The sequence below is a fragment of the Artibeus jamaicensis genome, unplaced genomic scaffold (assembly GCF_021234435.1).
Source record: "Artibeus jamaicensis isolate MK-2021 breed Jamaican fruit bat unplaced genomic scaffold, CSHL_Jam_final scaffold_847, whole genome shotgun sequence".
NCBI lineage: Eukaryota > Metazoa > Chordata > Mammalia > Chiroptera > Phyllostomidae > Artibeus > Artibeus jamaicensis.
This window is the reverse complement of record NW_026522057.1, coordinates 3,339,420-3,358,874: the sequence shown is the minus strand read 5'-3', so window position 1 is coordinate 3,358,874 and position 19,455 is coordinate 3,339,420. Positions and strand designations below refer to the sequence as shown.

Genomic DNA, 19,455 nt, shown 5'->3' with positions numbered 1-19,455 from the left:
AAGTGTTGTCCTTTCCGTGATGGAAGGGGTTCGGGTAATAAGTCTGCCTGTAAGAAACTCTTAGCCAATGGCTTCATAACAGTTGGTCAACATGGATCATTGCTTTTTGCAAGCTTGAATGGATTAGCACTGGCGACCCCTTGTAAAATATATTTGTACTTTGTACATGAGCCCACTGAGCAAGCATACAGGCGCTGGTAAGAGAGGCTGACACCTGGAGAGTGTTCGAGAGCCTCCTCTCCTGTGGACGCCCTCTGGGAAGCAAAAACACATAAAATGTGTTTGCACAGTCAAGGCTTCTACCGTCCAGTATTGTGTCAACTATATAACCACACATGGCTATTTAAATTTAAATTAATTAGAGTTCAGTAAAATTAAAAATTCAGTTCCTGAGACATACTAGCCACATTTCAGGTACTCAGTAGCCATGCATGTGTGGCTAGTGACTTCCATACCATATTGCGGAGTCCAGATATAGAACATTTCCATCACTGCAAAAAAATTCTGTTGGGCAGCATTTGCAGTTCTAGGCCCCTTTCCTACACCTCTTTTTCCCCAGCCCTCCAACATTATTCTTTCCAAATTCCAGATCATCCAGCCAAATTATTAAAAACTTTCTGTGAATTAATACAGGCCCATGCCTCTGGCCATCTCTCTTTCCAGGCAAAGTGAACACAGGCTCAGTGGATTAGACAATTGAGATTTCCCTTCCCACTGTTCTTATAAGGGCCACCCCTCAATAGGGTTATAATGCTGCATCAGTCCTATTTCAAGTGGTTGCAGCATATTGTACAGAACCGTATGTAAATCAGGCCTGAATATACTCCCTCAATGCACTGGTCATAGGGAACTCCCCACGAGGCCAAACGATGGGTTGAGAGAAGTGATAATGTAGTCAAAGTTAGTACCACTTGCTCACACAACTTTGTACCTCTAGGACCTGCTCAGGTTCTGTGTCTTACATAGCACTTCCGCTTGAAGATCGAATGCTGCTGCACATGCCCAGCTTCATGGCTTGGTGAATAACACAATGCCTAGTTTCAGCTCAGGTTACTTGATCACTTGATTTCTCATGGCTAAGCATTCAGTCTGCACCAGAGCCAAGTCACAAGCAAGAACCTTCCTTAAAAAGTGAAGAGCTATTATGGGCTTCACTCCCAAATCCTAAGGTGGAACTATCGCACTAAAGCTTGTCAAAGACTCCCTATAGTGTCCTTTTCCACCAGCAATCCAGTGAGCCACACCAGCCAGGGCAGATAACCAATCTTGAGCTTCCCATCTTTGAGAATCTGTTCGCTGGAGCCATTTCTAGAATCAGATACTTAATTAGTCAGGGTTAGGTCAGAAAAACAGCTTTCTCTTTATGTACTTCAAGCAGGAATACTTTTTATGTAGGGAATTAGATGCTTGCAAAACTACTTGAAATTCTGGTGAAGCGAAAGTTAAGGAAAAGAGCTGCAAGCTTTCAGGAAATCTGGAGGAGCAAAAATCATAGATTTTTTTATCTTTTCACTGGTGCCAGAACTGGAGCCACTATAAGCCTTTTCAGCAGAAAGGGTTTGTCAGTTTGCATTCCATCAACATCGTGCCTTTATTCAGCACACAATATTCTCATTTAAAAAAATGTTTTTCAGAATCTCAAGAGCAACCAGGAACTGTCAGAGAAGGTTTCTGGGTTGCAGCAGGAGAATGAAGCTCTATGTAAAGAATACGGGGAAGTTTTGAAGCAGTTTGATGCCTACATGAGGTAAACAAAAGCAAGTTCTCTTTGGAAGGGAAATTTTTGCTTTTCCCCAAGTACACCCTTCTCACTTGCCTTCAGACTTCCCCCTACCCGCACTGTTTTCTCCGGCCTGGACCACCCTCCCCTCATTTCAACTCTTCATTTCAACTCGTACTTCTTAGACTAGTAGTCGCCTGTCTCTTTCTTGACCCCACCTGCCCGGGCTGGGAGAAGTGTTCATTCTTTGTGTCCCTATGTCCCTTTGTACATGCCTCTCTGTACTCATTTAAAAACTTGCCATGTTGTTTTGAAATAATGTGATTTACTACCTGTCTCCCTCACCATACTGTAGGCTTTTAAGGGGTATGGGCCACCATCTCGCTCATCTTTTTATCCGTAGTTCCTGGTATATAGTAAGTGCACAGTAAAAATGTGTCTTCCTGAACTTCCTGCTCTTTCATTTCGTTTCCTGGTCATTATCCCACCACATTCCTCCCACTGTCCTCTCTGGAACGTAGCACAGTGGTTCAGCTATGGATTATGGGGCCATACTGCCTGGAGACAAATCTTGGTTCTATTAGAAACTAAAAACTGTGTGACCTTGGGTGAGTTATATAAACTCTGTGTCTCAGGTCCCTCATCTTTAAAGTGAGCAAAATAACAGTACTTATAAAGTTGTGAGAATTAAATGAATAAATGTATGTTTTAAAGTGTCTAGTACACAGCTTTTACTATACCCATTCATTTTTCATTTTTTTCTCCATGACCAACCTCTCTGCTCCCAGCTCTGTAACCTTCTATTTTATTCCTTTATAGACTGAGGTTTCTTATTCTTTTTTATTCTTACCTACTATGTTGATGATATTAATGATTATGACTTAAAAGCCATCGTTTATTGCTGTCTAGCAGAGAGTATTTTCAGAGTCATTAGTATTCATTATGTTGCTCTGATCATCCTATCACTGAGAAATATGAAAGTCATGGTCAAGGGAGTGTCTGTGCTTCAGTTCGCACTGCTGACAAATCTCAGACTGGAACTCAGTCCTCTAATAACCCATGCAGTGCTCTTTGTACATCAGAGGGAGGCAAGAGAATGAAATGCTACGTCTGGAGTATGTGAAATGCCACAATGCCCACCAAATGAACTGGTACTGAATCTGATATGTAATATATATAATACATAATACTGATATATGTTAGGTCAGTATCAGTCTCCAAAGGTAAAATACACTTGGTTTTTAGGGAGTTACATTTTCTTACTCATTTCACAGATAATAAAACAGCAATGCAAATTTTTGAATACAAAAAAAATTAGCCAGAATCCATCCCATGTTCACTCCTTGTTCTCTGTCAATGAACATAGTTTCCTAGTTTTATAATTTTACTATCATAGCTTAGATATAATTTTATATTCTTTCTTTTAATATCATGTCATAAGCATTGTGCCTTGTTGCTACGGTCTTTAAATTTGCTTATTTTTATAAAATACAACATGTCATAAAGTTGATACGCCCTTACACGAACAGCGCCCGCCAGTGAAACTGGGCTGGATAGCTGCCAAAGACTAGCAGAACCCCAGTGACCACGTTCACGGGCGTGCAGCTCATTGCAGGACAAGGACACAGCGTGGCAGCGGAATCAGAGTCAGGACACGCTTCGCAGCCCATGACTGTCTCTCAGCAGGTGATCAGAGCAGTTAGACAGGAGCCCCGAGGCCCGCCCTACAGACAGGCCATGCCTGGACACACCTCCTCTCTTGCGCCAAGACCACAGACACACTAAACGCCTCACAGCCAGCGGTCTCAAAATGGGATCTCAACTGAGATTTTAAAAATATTCTGCTGGCCATGTAAGTATATCTCTGCTAGGTAACCAGCCACAAGAGCAGGGCCTTCCTGGGGTCTCACTGAGGCCGGTTGCAAATCATCAGTCTCATTGTTATCAATGAACAGTGCTATCCAGCTGGTGCAAACTGTCATGAAACAACTTGGACTTGTGTTACAAAGCAATTCTATAATCAGTATTTTTGTTCCTTGACCAGTGGTCAGTGCCAAGCAAGAACTTCAGCAAAACTGCTCAGGGCAATTCTAGACCTGCTGGAGTCAAGCCTCACAACACAGTCCTCATTTAGTTTAAAATTACTTACTGTTCTATGATCGATATTTTTATTCAAAAATAACACAGAAAAACATTTTGGTACATATATTTTTCATTTTAAAATATGAGATTTCATTTAAAATTTCTTCTAAAAAAATTTTCATTTTAGAATGTACTCTAAATTTTTATAGAGTACATTCCCAGGAGTTGAATTAGTGGTCAAAAAGCTGGCTGCCATCGTTATGTTAAGAGTAGGCATTTCACCACATCCTCATTAGTACTGGGTGCCGCTATTGATGGAATTTTCCCAGTAGCCTTTGTTTTCATGGAGGTATAACTTACTTATAATAAATGCACAGATTTTAAATGTACAGTCTGATGAGTTTTGGCAAAAGTGTACACCGACATAACCACAACTTCGGTCACGATACAGAACATTTCCATCATCCCTTCAGGTTCTCTCCTACCTGCAGCGATCTATATCTCCTGCTCCCCAGCCTCCTCCCAGGCTGTTTCACTCTTCTGGTTTCTGTCTCTCCTACAACCATGCTGTCACAAATGGTAGGAGCTCCTTCTTTCTGCTGCATAGTATTCCATCGTGTAAATGTACCACAGTTTTTTGTTACACCCATTTACTGATGGGCACTTAAAATTGTTTCCAGCACTTGCCCATTATAAATAGCCCTGCTATGAACATAGGAGTGCATAAGTTCTTTTGATTTGGTGATTCAGTATTCTTAGGGTATATTCTCGGCAGCAGAATCGCTGGATCAAAAGGCAGTTCCATTTTTAGTTTTCTAAGGAAATTCCATACTGTTTTCCACAGTGGCTGCATTAGTCTGCATTCCCACCAACAGTGCACTAGGGTTCCCTTTTCTCCACATCCTTGCCAGCACTTGTTTGTTAATTTGTTGTTGTTTTTTTTTTAAGATTTTATTTATTTATCTTTAGAGGAGAAGGGAAGGAGAGAGGGGAGAAATCTTAGGTCTTGTCAAGGCATGTGCTGGGAAAATTGTATCCATGAGTAAGGGTTTATTGTAATGATGGCCATTCTGACCGATGTGAGGTACTATCTCATTGTGGTTTTAATTTGCATCTCTCTGGTGGCTGATGATGTTGAGCATCTTTTCATATATCTATGAGCCATGTGTATGTCCTCCTTGGAGAAGTGTCTATTCAGATCTTTTGCCCATTTTTTAAATTGGATTTTTTGTCTTTCTCGTGTTGAGTCATATGAGTTCTTTATATTTTGGTGATCAAACACTTGTCCAATGTATCGTTGACAAATATGTTCTCCCATACAGTCAGTTCCCTTTTCGTTTTGATGACAGTTTCTTTGTGTAGAAGATTTTTAATTTGATGAAGTCCTATTTATTTAATTTTCCTTTGGTTCCCTTGCGCTAGAAGATATGTTGGCAAAAATATTACTACATGGGATATCTGAAATTTTCAAATATTGTGTGTTCCTGCCTATCTTTCTTGAAGTCCTCCAAGATTTTCTTTATATACTTAGGTGCTCCTATATTGGTTGCATATGTGTTTACAAGGGTTATATCCTCCTGTTGCACTTTCCCTTGAGTATTATGTAGTGATTTTCTTTGCCCTTTTTTATGGCTTTTGTTTTGATATCTATTTTGTCTGATATAAGCATTGCTACCCCAACTTTCTTTTTGTGTGTTTCCTTGGAATATTTTTTCCATCCTTTCCCTTTCAACCTTTTTGTTCTGAGGTGGGTCTTTTGTAGACAGCATAAATGTGGGTAGTGTTTTTTTGGTTTTTTTAAATCAATTCTGCTAACCTATGTCTTTCTGTTGGGGCATTTAATCCATTTACGTTGATAGGTACTTATTCACGGACATTTTTTCTGTACCTGTGTTCCTCCTGATCTGGTTGCTCTAGGGTTTCCCTTTATTCTGTTTATGCAAACTTTCGTGTTATACTTGGGGTTACATTACTGATGGCTCATTTGTTGGTGGGTTCTTCCCTCCAGCGGCTGACTGGGAGTCACACTCCTGCCACATCTTGTGCACTGCTGTACAGGTGATGGTTAACAAAGCGGTACTGCCCAGAAAACCAAACCCACGGCAGCAAGAATACTCCCCTGCCACGTCAGCAATATTGATGGCAAATGAGCAAAGATTAATAAAGGTCGAAAGAGACTAAGAATATTGTAAGGTAGGGAACAGGGAATATGAGCTGACTAAAGGAGAGGGAAATGATTTTCAGTGGGAAGAGGGAGGAGAAATAATAAGAGTAAGGAATAGAAACAAGGCAAAGAAAATAAAATTTAAAACGTAAGTAAAACAGGAAAGGCAATGGAAAAATGGAATAAGAAAAAGGAAAAGTATAATATGAGGTTTGAAATAAAATTTAAAAGCTAGTGAACCAGAGGAAACAAAATTGCAGAAAAAAACACAACAGTGTCAGTAACAATGACAGCTGAGAAAAGATTGATAAAGGTTGAAGAGAATAAGAATGTTATACAAAAGAGAAAAGAGACTATGAGATGTCTACAGCAAAGGAAAATGATTTTGAGAGGATAGGCAAGGAGAAATAATAAAAGTAAGGAGTAGAATCCAGGCTAAGAAAGGGAAGAAAATAAAATTCCAAACTCAAATCGGCAAAGGCAGGAGGAAGGCAAAATGGAGTAAGACAGGGGGAGAATAACCTATGAGATTTAAAAATTTTTTAAATAGTGAGTAAATAGGAATACAGTTGAAGAAGAAGAGAAATAACCATAATATCCATGCCAAGCAAGACACAATTTATAAAGGTGGCACAATCTGGAAAGAAAATGAGAATATTATAAGGAGGGGGAAAAGAATGTGAGCTGACTGAACAAGGAAGACTGCTTTTGAGAGGATAGAGGGAGGAGCAATGATAAGAGTAGGAAATAGGAACAAGGCATAGCGTGGGGAGGAATAAAATTCACAACAAAAACAAGAAAGAGAAGGTAGAAAAGGCAAAATGGGGTGAGACAAGGGAAGGATACAATATGAGATTTCAAATACCAGTAAAATAAAAACTAATATAAAATCTCAGTTAAAAAATAAAAAGTAAAGAGCAATAGTGAATTAGTTGGAATATAATGGAAGCAAGAGAGGAGATATTAAGAAGCTACACAAAAGGAAGAAAAAAACCACAAATTCTAAAGAACAACAAGGTAGAATTCATCTCAGCAGTTTGGGGTTTGCCTTCTGTCTTCTCTTTCTGGGTTCACCTCTGGATTTTTATCAGCTCAAGGTCCCTGGTGGGTCATCCAACTTCTGGCAACACCGCCTGTCTCATCTTCACTTGCCTCTAGGGGGGGCTTCTGTTGCAATTGGGAGGGTGGGACCCCTGGGTCTCTCCAGGGAGAGACACCGTTCAGTACTGACTTCCTGGGAAAAGAAGACTGAACAGTGGGTGTGTTCTCTTTGCCCCTGCACCGCCCATCTTGGTCTGTCCCAGCTTATTTCCAGTAATGTGTAGTTTCTGGTGAACTAGCTGTTTCAAGGGAGGGGCCAATTTGCATAAGAGAGTTAGCTCTTTCCTGCTTGGTGCTGATGGCAGCTCTGTGTGTGAGCCAAGGTTGGGCGGGACCCTGATTCCCCCTAGCTGCACTGATTTCTAATCTCCCAGCTTTGCTGACCCCAGTAAAATAGGGCCCTAGGAACCAGTGTATTTGTCTCCCTGAGAGAAGTTCAAAATGGATCCTTTAGGTATTTCTCTTTCTGTCTTTCTCTTGCAGATATGCACCCTGCAGGGGGTTGTTAAGCCTGTCCAGCCTGTTTTTCAGAGCTTCCCTGTTGGTGGTGCTTTCATCCTATGAAGATGGAGGCTGGATCTCCACCAGGGAAGGGGGATCTGTCCAGCTGTAACTAATCTCAGGTGCTCAACCCCTGCCCATCCAGCTCCCAGCCCACTGCCCTTGCAGCAGACAGAGTCCTGAACTCTCCACTCTGTGCAGCTTCTGAGCAGGGTCCACCCTGCCAGCTGTTTGGGGCTGGGGCTGAGAAATCCCCTTGCTGTGCACCTTTCTGATTTCTCTGCCCAGATTCAGTGGGAACAAACTGCACTCTCAGTCCTTTCCCCTTGTTGGCAGGGCAGCTGCGCACAGGGTCCCTGTCCAGCACGCCTTAGCTCCCCTTTTAGAAAGTCTCTCTGGGCACTCCCACTGCAGCACCAAGTCACTTTCCAGCTTTCTATACGTACACACTACTCCAGAAAAGCCAAAAGTCTCTTCCAGCCGTGGCTGGCTGCAGCCTGCCTCCACTACCCAACCCAAGTGCAGACAGAATCCCTCTCCCTCTCTCTCTCTGGCGTTCTCCCAGGTGGCGTTTGCTGCTGCAGCTATGGGCGTGCTGCTCACTATGAGTGTGTGTCTGTGTAGCCTGGATCTCCTTGATTTTGTGTATCCAAGTCACTCGCAGCCTGGGCCTGGGGGTTCCCTGCCCTGAGAGGGGAGGGAGCCACAAAGCTGCGGTCTCTCACCAGGCTCTCCATGGCTGAGGTGCCACACACCAGGTATTTCCCCTTCCACCTATAAAATCTCCTTACCGCCTTTTGGGAAGTGTCTTCTATACTCCTTGGCCTCCAAACTTCCTTTCAGCTAAGATTCTGTTGAATGTTCGACTTATTTTTTGAAGATTAGCCAAGTATCTGAGTTGGGGGCAAGAGCAAATGGACTCAGCTTCTGCCTACTTAGCTGCCATCTTCTTCAAAATCTCCTTTTAAGACTAAGTAATGTTCCATTGTATGTCTTTTAAGACTAAGTAATGTTCCATTGTATGTATACACTGCATGTTGTTTATTTATTCATTAGTGGATGGAAATGTGGGTTGTTTCCACCTTTTGGCTATTCTGAATAGTGTTGCTATGAACATTCGTATACAGGTTTTTGTGTGGATATGTGTTTTCATTTCTCTTGGAATTCCTCTAGGAGTGGATTGCTGGGTCATATGACTCTGTGTTTAACCATTTGAGGAGCTGCCAGGCTTTTTCCAAAGACGCTGAACCACTTGACCTTCCTACCAGTAGTGTATGAGAGTTCCAGTCTCACCACATCCTTGTCAGCACTCCTTATTCTCTTTCTTTTTATTTTAGCCATCCTAGTGGGTGTGAAGTTATATCTCATTTATAGTTTCCATTTGCATTTTGTTACTAGCTCATAAAGTTGAACATCTTTTCATGTGCTTATTGGCAGTAAGTCAGTTTACGTCAGAATCAGAGTAGAGACCTATGTAGAACTGACATTTATAAGTCTAGCCCCAAGGCACGGACTGAGAACAGACCCAGTTATCTGGGAAATAGACAAGACTGAAGTGGGTTATATTAGTATACAAGGGTGTAGCCAAGAAACAGAAAACTTAAAATTAATGACTGAATCAGCGGATCAAGGATCAGAAATCAAGGAGTTTCCCAAATTAAACTTGGTTGCTAAAGCTATGCTACACTCAGCAGCTCAAAACCAAGAGAAGCCAGAGACTCGAGTCCACGGCCATGACTAAAAGCCGGTGTTCTGTAGGAGGTTATCCCCGTCTGGTGCCAGGCCCTGACGCAGCAAGAAGAGGACACTGAGGAAGGTGTATGTGGAGGAAGCAAAATAAATTTCCACTGTCCGAGTGTGCCTGTAATTTAAATTTATCTTTGCAGAATCTATAATAAAAAATGTCATCATCGTGAAACCAAGCTTCACAGAGTCAAGAGTCATTTCATGAATGAAGTAGAGCTACGCGATAAGAGAATTAACCTACTTGAAAATGAAATTGGAATACTGCGGCAAAAGTTAGAAAAGGTGAGAAACAAAAAAGGGGAAAGCTCACTGATGATGCTGATGGTCAGTCGTTTAGAGAAAGCCCACTCATTTTTAAAATTTATTTGTGGTCTCTTCATTGTTCACGTCTTTTCTTTGCACCTTTTTTCAATGTGCATAATTGCTTAAGCCCCGCCAGAAAGGATTTAAGACTCACAATGATGCTAAACCAAACTGGACTCTGATTATACTCTGCACTGCCAGCTTATAATTAGTGTCTTGCCTTCGTGGGAAAAAATGTCTTTTCTTAAACACCCTTCAGTAAAGACTTCCACAACACCGTCAGTAACTTATTCCTACTTTTTATAAGCCCTCATTTTGCCTCAAACGTCTATCGGGTTTTTTTTTTGTTTTTTTAATTTATCTTTAGAGGGGAAGGGAAGGAGAAAGGGAGAGAAACATCAATGTACGGTTGCCCTTTGCGCATCCCCTGCTGGGAACTGGCCCGCTGGGAACTGGCCTGCAACCCAGGCACGTGCCCTGACCGGGAATCAAACCGCGATTGTGTGGTTCACAGGCCCGAGCTCAATCCACTGAGCTACACCAGCCAGGGCACATCTGTCGGTTTTAAATGGCAACGAAGGTAGGTGATCCCTATTCCATTATCAATTCTTAACTAGTGCCTTCAGGCTTATTGCTAAATATCTATCATTTCTTTCTGTTTGCCTTATGCCATTGTGACTTACTGGTATGTGTCTACACATGGGCAGAATACAATGCCGAATGGTGTTGAGATTATTAAACACAAATTCAAAATGGAGAGCAACAGACTCAGCCAGTGATGTGTTTCCCTCTTGAAATCCCTAGCCAATCTCAGAATTTTGAAAACTCTGTCCTCATTCCTAAAGTACTCTTTTGTATCCCCAGCACATTTTTACACTACCACCTCTCCATGCCAAGGATACCGAAGTAATTCGTGCCATTCCACTTGTTGCATGGGCTATGGACTCCGGGTTAAGAATCCCTCCATTACACACAATTTAGTGAACTCTAGCTAAATCCAGCATGACTACCGTCCTTATAAGACAAGACACAGACATGCACAGGGGAGGAAGGCCACGTGACAGTGGGGCGGAGATTGGAGCGCTGAAGCTACAAGCCAAGGGACCCCAAGGATTGCCAACAAGCACCAGCTAGAAAGGGGGCATAGAAAAAAACCCTCCCTCAGAAGCCCCGGAAGAAACTAATTCTGCCAACAATTATTTTAAATTTTTATTTATTGATCTTTTAGATTAATGGAGAAACACTGATTTGTTGTAATGCTTATTTATGCATACATTGGCCCATGCCTGTATGTGCCCTGTCTGAGGATTGAACCATAACCTTGGTGTATTGTGGCAACTCTCCAACCAACTGAGCTACCCAGCCAAGGCCCAGCATTTTTATTTTAGATTTCTAGTCTCCAGACTGTGAGAAAAAGAAATTAATTTTGGTTTTTTTTGTTTTGGGTTTTTTTAATATTGTATTTATTTTTAGACAGAGGGGAAGGGAGGGAGAAAAACAGGGAAACACCAATGTATGGTTGCCCCTCAAGCGCCTCCCACTGGGGACCTGGCCTGCAACCCAGGCATGCGCCCTGACTGGGAATTGCACTGGAGACCCTTTGATTCTCAGGCTGGCGCTCAGTCCACTGACCCACACCAGCCAGGGCAAATTACTGTTGTTTTAATCCTCCTAATAGTACCTGTGTATCATTTTCCTCACCCGTGAAATAAGGGAAATAAATCCCTACTTCACCATGCTTTTGTGAAGATTAAAATATGAAATGCCTAAAGTGGTTCCTGGCACATCCACTTCTTGTAGCCTTCTTCTTGGAATAAAATCTCAGAAGCATGTGAATCAGTGGATGCATAGTTCACAAGAGAAATTGCTACTGGAGTTGGAAACAGCTTCGAGAAGACCCACAGTGGTGCAAACCCAGTGGTTCAGACCTTACTTATTTTGGAGCCCATGGACCAGAGTCCTGAGCCTGGAAAAGCTGGGCTCACTAAGCACCATGTCTCCAGAAGATAATGCCAGGTTTTGGAGGTTTGGGGGGAGCTTCATTCTTCAGCTTTCTCTACATACAGTGAGCCAGTTGAGTTCTCTGACCGTTGTGACCATCCAAACCAGATTTCCTTAAATATTTTGTCCTTAATAGAGCAGGTGTCCTTATTTTGGGGTTCAAAGAAATACGGTATTTCCAAAGGCCAAGGTGTCAGTAGCCTGCCCATGCAATTTCCTTTCCAATCCAGTTATAACTGCATAGAGGATTCCTTGTGGGGTGGCCCCTTCTATTCTCAATGCTGACCATAAATATATTTGAATAATACCAGGGGGGACTCTTGTTAGACATTGAAGGGTCCTGGGTGAAAGATTTCAAAATCTGGAATGGTTTGTTTCAGAACGTGATGTAATCTCCTTCCTCTTTCTTCTTTTCTTTTTTTTTTTTTGAGATATAATTGACATATAAAATTATATTTGTTTTCGTTGTACAACATAATGATTCTCTATTTTGTATATATTACAAAATGGTCCCCACAATAAGTCCAGTTAACAGCCATCACCATACACTGTTGTAAGTTTTTTCCTGTGATAAGAACTTTAAAATTTTTTCTCTCTTGGCAACTTTGAAATATAAAATACAGTACTATTAACAGTCTTTATGTTATGTATAGGTGCATTACATCTCCATGACTTACTTACTTTGTAATTGGAATTTTGTACCTTTTGACTCCCCGCACCCATTCTGCCCACCTTCCATCCGACATCTCTGGCAACCACCGTTTGTTCTCTGTATCTGAGTCTTTTTCTTTTTTAGTTTGAGATTCCACATATATGGGCAGTCTTTTCTGAATGCTCTATAGCCGTCTATTGTTTCAGAGACAGAAAACTGCCCGCCTTCACCCTGCGATTCACCCCTCTGCCAGGGATCATTCTTCTGCCCCTCCCAGCGCTGGCGGGTGAGGAGCACCCAGGAAATGGTGGAAGTACCTGCCTGCTGCTGTTGACGAGTGACTGGTTAAATGAGGAGCATTCAACCGTTTTGAGCTTCTAACTCAATAACAGTGATATTTACTAATATCTACTGACTCGCTATAAGAATATCAGTGGGTTATTTTCCAAAAAAAATACACTCCTTTATCAGTTTAGCTCTAACTTTACTAGCTGTTGTGTTCAGTTTCCCCTGAAACTGTTGGTAGGAAATGAAACATGGCGTCCAGTTGGAAATGGTGTGAGCGTCGTCATTGCAAGCATACTGTACCGTTGGTGCCCGGCTGAAATGCTTGGCTTGCCAAGGCAACTGAGATCCCAACACCCGCTGCCAAGGCAGGGGGCTGAATTCCCATTCTCCTCTCCCTACCTTAAAAAGAACTGTAACTATGAAGCATATGGAAATGTACTGCATTTAATTTTTCTTTCAATGTAGAGCTTCAGAGAATTCAGTTGTATTTGTCAGTGATTTGATACTTACAGAGTATGAATACAGGTGAGGTCATTGGGACCTTATTAGAAGTTGAGTGTGCGGATATTTTTAAATGTTAACCCAAAAGAATGAGTAATTATCCAAATGAAGCACATGACATAAGTAACCAAAATATAGAGAAGAACAATCTAACTGACAACGTCAGCAAACGTGAAAACAGCCTGGACGACCAGGGAGAAAAAAATAAATAAGGGAAATTTGCTATTGGATTTACAAACAGGCTGATGTTCTTAAACTGATCATTTCTCCTGCCGTGCTAACTAGGGGGCTTTTGCTTTCATCCCTAGGAGAAGGCATTCCAGGACCAGATCGTTGCCCAAAACGATAACCTGTTCCTGGAAAACAGAAAACTTCTGGAGCAGCTTGTGGAGCAGGAAAAACTGATCCATGACAACAAGTGCACGATCTCTTCAGTCCAGCACAGGTAGGTAAGGTCCTGCCAGAGTGGCCAGTGAATGGCGAAGGAGATGTCTCTCCCTCAGCGAAGAGCTGGTTCCAGAGACTGTCCTTTGAGCTGGGGGCCTATCTCATAACTGTTGCTCGGCCACCCACTGTTTTCAGCAGTGTGTACAAATGGCAGAAGTTGTGAAGTTAGAGAGGAAAACATCACGGAGAAGATGGCGCGTTGCCTCCTAGAGGACCGGGCTGGGCTCATTCTGGCCTGTCACTATGTATGCGGACACTCATTTTTATCATTTTATACCTATGGAATCAAGGTAGACCAAGAGAGATTCAGGTTTGTACTAGGGACTTAAATTCACAAACCCCACAGGGTCCCAATGCATTCATTTGTAAGGAAAATATTCCCAGCAGATAAGAATTCACACATCAGCCAGCCCAACAAGCATTCTCTCCCCTATAGAAAACTTTAATTATAATCAAAAGTTTTCTCAGAGCACAGACTTAGAGCAAAGAGAATGGGTTGATTTTAACAAACAGTATCACCGATAGTACCTGTAGTAATTAACACTTTTTTGAGCACTTACTATATGCAAGGCACTGTTCTAAGTTCTCTCTATGTATATTCATTTAACTTTCACACCACTCCCAGGTGGGAGACACTATTACAGCCTTATTTTACAGGTGAGAAGCTGAGGTCCAGATCACTTAGGGAACTCACCCAGCCTGTGAGTGTCTCAGCAGCCCTATCCCAGACCCCATGGCTCTGCAGTCTGGGGAGAGAGCTGCCAAGCAGACTGGAACTTTCCTTTCTACTGATTTGGGTACATGCTCCTCTGGGCAGACCTGGAGGGTCTCTGATTGTCCTTTATTATCTGTATCTCGCCTTTAATATATTCTGTATAATTCATTGCCCTTATTAAACTATGTCACTGCTTCTGGTAGTTGCAACATGATTGACTCGGTTACCCTTGCCTTAATTAATAGTGTTCCTGCCTTGGCCTCCTAAAGACACACTCTGGCCACCAGAATTTGACTTATGTTTTCCCTGGAGTAAGTTTCTTCTACAGGATGTTTCCTCATTTCGCAGATGAGGAAACAGGCTCAGACTCAGTCATTTGCCAAGGTCACACAGCTAGTTAGTGGCAGGACCAGATGTCAAACACAAACTTGTGATCGAAACTACTGTGCTGTGACGTGTCCCACATACACTGTAGCCCTGGAGAGTGGGCTGCCGTAGCAGTCAGGCGCTAGGGGTTTAGAAATCGGAACCTTCCGGGCGGGCGTGCTAGCTTCCCAGCTTTCTGGTTTGATCTTCTTACACAAGTTACTTCCCTCTCTCTAAGTTTCAGTTTCCTCGCCTGTAAAATAGGCTTCATAACAATATCTGTTTTATGGGGCTGTTGTGAGGATTAAATGAGCCACTGCATGAAACGTTTGAAGTGCTTTCTGTGTGGCGAGGTTACATATCTAAGTAGACGGTAAGTGCTCGGCCGGTGGTTGCTGCCGCTGCTGATGTATGGGGTGCCCGGCTGAGGTCGGAATCTGGCGCAGGCTGTGTAGCCGCTGCGTTTGAACGGATGCAGTGTCTCTTTTTCCAGCTCCACCCCTAAATGGGATCATACCCTTCCTGAAGTGACTCGAGGGTCTAGAACTATTCCTTCCTCCATTTGTGCATAGTATGTCTCTGTTCTCAGGAGGTACTGAATGACTCCGTACAGGCCAGAAGCTTATTAATTTTTACCTGGTCTGCCAAAGTCAGTTCTAAAATGTGGACAGGAGGCTAAGGCTCAGAGCTAGTGGGAAGTGGGACATAGTTTTGAGTTTTTTAGTAATAATGTAGAATTTTTTCATCATTCCTCTGATTTGTCCCATTCTTAGAGTACTTTCTCTGGATAAAGAAAATAAGCAATTACAGGAAAACAGTCTCCGGCTCATGGAGCAGGTTGGCCTCTTGGAGCGCATTGTAAGAAGCATCCAGATTTGCAGAGGAGAGGTAAGAAGTGTGCTTCCTATTAGGTGTTTAATATGAAATTTAGATTGTTATGATTGCTCCATTCTCTCTTCCCTTCATCTTCTTCATATACCTGTGGCCTGAACTTGGCCCCATGGTGGACTGTGGCAAAGAGGCTCAGCGGCTGCACACTGGGCAGCAGACCCAGAGTCTGCTCTTGGCCCACTTTGCTCTTCATTGGGTCATATTTTATTAAACATTTTTCTTCTGTGTGGTCCCAGGGCAATTCATGTGTGCCTCGTAACTTCTTCCTTAACACTGTATGGTCAATGCCTTTTGACTTCTCTCTCTAATCAACTCAGCGGTGAGATCCCAGAGGGCAGGATCGTACCTCATGTGTCATTGTATCTATGCACAGGTGGCCCATAAATATTTGAGAATGAATGAATGTTACATGTTTTCACACATAAGCCTCATTCTCAACAACCTGTCTGCCATGTATTTTTCCAGCCCAATTTGAGAGATGAGCACATTAGAAGTTCAGAGAGGTAAGGTGAAGCTGGTCTGGCCTGGCAAAGGGTCAGGCCTAAGGATAATATCTGAGTCGGAAGAAAAAGCAATTGTGTTACAAAAATCCAAGCAGATAAGTACTGTAGGTTCAGACATGGTCAAGAGTCTGGTTGGTGAGTGAGTCAGCAAGAGGAACTTCAGTGAGTGGAGTTGCATTTTAAATCCAGGATAGAGGCTGCTTGCTTTCTTCCCGGCATGTATCACATGCTAGATGTTTCTTCCCAGAATACTTATAGTTTTTTCCCTAGTCATGAAACTTTAAGCCCTGGCTGGTATGGCTCAGTGGGCTGAGAGCCCATCTGTGAACTGAAAGGTCGCCGGTTCGATGCTCAGTCAGGGCACGTGCCTGGGTTGCGAGCCAGGTCCCCAGTTGGGTGCATGTGAGAGGCAACCAATGGATGTTTCTCTCGCATATTTATGTTTCTCTCCTTCTTTTTCTGCCTTCCTTCCCCTCTCTTTACAAATAAATAAATAAAAGCTTTTTAAAAACTTTAAGATCTACTCTTTTAACAACTTTCAAATACACAAACATACAGTATTGTTAATGATAGTCGCCATGTTCTACATTACCTCCCAGAATTTATCTTATAGCTGGAAGTGTGCATCTTTTAACCACCCTGGCCTAATTCCCCCACACTCCACCTCTAGCAACCACAGATCTTACCTCTGTCTGTAGGAGTTTTTGTAGATTCCACATATAACTGGGATCATATGGTATTTGTCATTACTTAGCATACTGTCCTTAAAGTCCATCCATGTCCTCACAAGTGGCAGGATTTCCTTCTTCCTTAAGGGCCGACTAATAGTATATATTGTGTGTATTTAACAGTTTCTTTGTCCATTCCTCCCTAGTGCATGCTCGGGTTGCTCCCATGTCTTGGGTATTGTGAACAGCGCTGCAGTGAACATGGGGTGGAGATATGTCTTCAGGGTAGTGATTTGGTTTCCCTTAGATAAATACCCAGAAGGTGAATTGCTGGATCACACGGTAGTTCTATTTTTAATTCATGAGGAACTTCTATACCGTTTTCCACAGTAGCTGCACCAGTTTATACTCCCACCAGTAGTGCCCAAGGGTTCCCTTTTCTCCACATCCTCACCAGCATTTATTACCTCTCTCTCTCAATCTTTCTCTCTCTTTTTTTTATGATAGTCCTTCTAACATTACATTTTTTATCAAATATGTAAAGCCTCATTCTAGGATCACAGTGCTAATGGTTTATTATTAAAAATTTTTAAGTCATCTTTTTTTTCCGTTTAGGAAATAATACTTGGTAGCATCTCTGAATATGAAGTATTGAATAAAATCCTGCCCCTACCAAACTCCAGGTCAGTAAGTCAAGACAATCATCTGAACAGCTGAGAGCCACAGCTGCCTAGCCAGTCGTGAGTCACTGACTTGGGAAAGCATAGCATTCAGGGGTCATTTTCTCCATCTGTAGTATTAAAACCTTCCAGTGCCTTCTCCTCTCACCACTGCTTCACACCCACACCTGATATAGAATCCTGACTCACGGTAGAAGATAACCCACAAACATAAATTTAAGATAATTTTATTTGGCTGTTTTGACAGATGTGTTTGACAGTTGTGAAAACCGAAATCCTATTGAGCCTTATCCCTGTAACTCCAAAATGGTGCCAAGAGACCCCATCCACGTGAAGTCCTCACACGGGTCCTTTTTTAGTCTTTCTGGCACAGGTTTGGTAGAGTCCGTCGGAAGTCCGTAAGGGACTAAAGAACACACGTCAGAAGCAGTGGCACACCTCCGGCCCCTCGAGTCTCCGCTGCTCACAGAGCCCTGAAGCTGGATGCATACGTACACGTGGCTTCTCTGAAAGAGACACGTCACATCTAAGACTAGCCTGGTCAAAGCTGCTAACTTCAAGCTCGTGAGAGTGAGGGTGGAACCTGATGACAGGGAGCAGGGTCATGATAGAGTCCCCACAGGTCATCAACCAGGAGTCTTGAAAATTGCTGATAAATTCATTAAACCAGATCCCAAAATTGATGTCTCAAGTTTGTCTGATATCCTCAGTGACTTGTATTGAGCAACATAGTGACTTAAGTTGGGTGGTTTAATTGGGTTTATGTTCAGTAGAACACACACATGGCTAATTCCATATCCTTTCCTATTTTCATGGGTATAAGTTAAAACAATGTAATCACATTAAAGCAAACATTTTAAAAAGAAAAAAACTGTCCTACAAACCCACGATCTCAACACTACTGTTTTCCTTTTGGAGTTATTCCCTTCTGGTTCTTACTCAAAGTCACATATTTTAATTGGTTATTATATTGTATTTTCATAGTCTGATTTTTCATTTAATATACCACAAAACCCATTCCCATATTTAAACTCTCCATAATTATTCTTTCAATAGCCGTGTGATATTGTATCATGTTGATGTTCTACACATTCTCTTGTTATTTGACATCCAACTATTTATAGATCGTGCTGCAGTGAAAGTCTTTGTGAAGTTAACTCTTTCTTCTCTTAAACTAATCCAGAAACAAATTCACAAGATTGGCATAATTGTGTCAAAGGATATAAATGTTATATAGTGTGGGTACACACTTGTCTCATTGCTTTAAAAAAGCTCGTGTCAACACATGACTTATGAGCCTCAATCTCTTGATACATATAATGGGAACAACAGTAGCTCCTATCCCATAGGGTTGTGAGGGCCAAACGAAATGAAGCATATGTTCTGCACTGAGTAACTGCTTAACCAATGCTAGATATCTTTATTTATTTTCACTTGCAGTTTGAGTGTACTAGTTTTTCTACAGTCTCATCAACATTGTATATTAACAATTTAAAAATGTATTCTGAAATAGTTGGTATAAAACTCTACTGAAGGGTGATTCCTTCTGCTCCTTTTTCCCTTCCTCCTCTTTTCCTTCCTTATTCTCCTTCTCTTCTTTCTTCATCTTCAGTTGGAGATAGAGAGGGAGACCAAGGGGAGAGGGGGAAGAACACGAATAAAGGAGACCCCGTAAGTTGACACACACTGAGTGTTTACGTGCAAGCCCTGCCTCCTCAGACCACTGGAGACGATCACAGGTTACAGGGAACAAGAGCAGTGATTCTGAATGCACGCTCTGACTCCAAACCTTGCCCACATTTACTTTCTTTCACGCAATTCACTGACCCCATTAATTGAATCCCTACTGTGTACTATTCAATACTTGGCACTGTAGCCATACCTGTGAAAACAGACAAAGTCTCTGCCTTCATAATTAATATACTATTAGTTTGGAAGGTATATGTTTGTGTGGCAGAGGGTGAGGTGGAGAGACTGACCATATAATTTTGGATGATGGATGGCATGAAGAAAATAAATCACTGACACATCTGAATAAGTGACTGAGGGCTACTTTAGATTGGGTGCAATGTTCCCATCTGAGTGGCATCTGAGCCAAGACCTGAACTACAAGGAACACTCCCCAC

At 42.2% G+C, this 19,455-nt stretch overlaps 1 protein-coding gene across 3 annotated transcripts in view; it reads left to right on the top strand.

Moving 5' to 3' along the window:
- CCDC30 (coiled-coil domain containing 30) overlaps positions 1–18,220 on the top strand; it is a 104,029-nt gene extending 85,809 nt beyond the window's left edge. The window contains exons 11-16 of one of the 3 annotated variants that reach the window (XM_037149643.2): positions 1,635–1,747; positions 9,455–9,596; positions 13,368–13,504; positions 15,361–15,475; positions 17,265–17,332; positions 17,689–18,220. In XM_037149643.2, coding sequence (XP_037005538.2) covers positions 1,635–1,747; positions 9,455–9,596; positions 13,368–13,504; positions 15,361–15,475; positions 17,265–17,332; positions 17,689–17,731 — 618 coding nt within the window. In that variant the 3' untranslated portion in view covers positions 17,732–18,220. Of the gene's footprint in view, positions 1–1,634; positions 1,748–7,550; positions 7,691–8,133; positions 8,327–9,454; positions 9,597–13,367; positions 13,505–15,360; positions 15,476–17,264; positions 17,333–17,688 lie in introns of those variants that run through there. The other 2 variants (XR_008390713.1, XM_053660621.1) reach the window with 2 other exon arrangements.
- Positions 18,221–19,455: the final 1,235 nt, after the last annotated feature.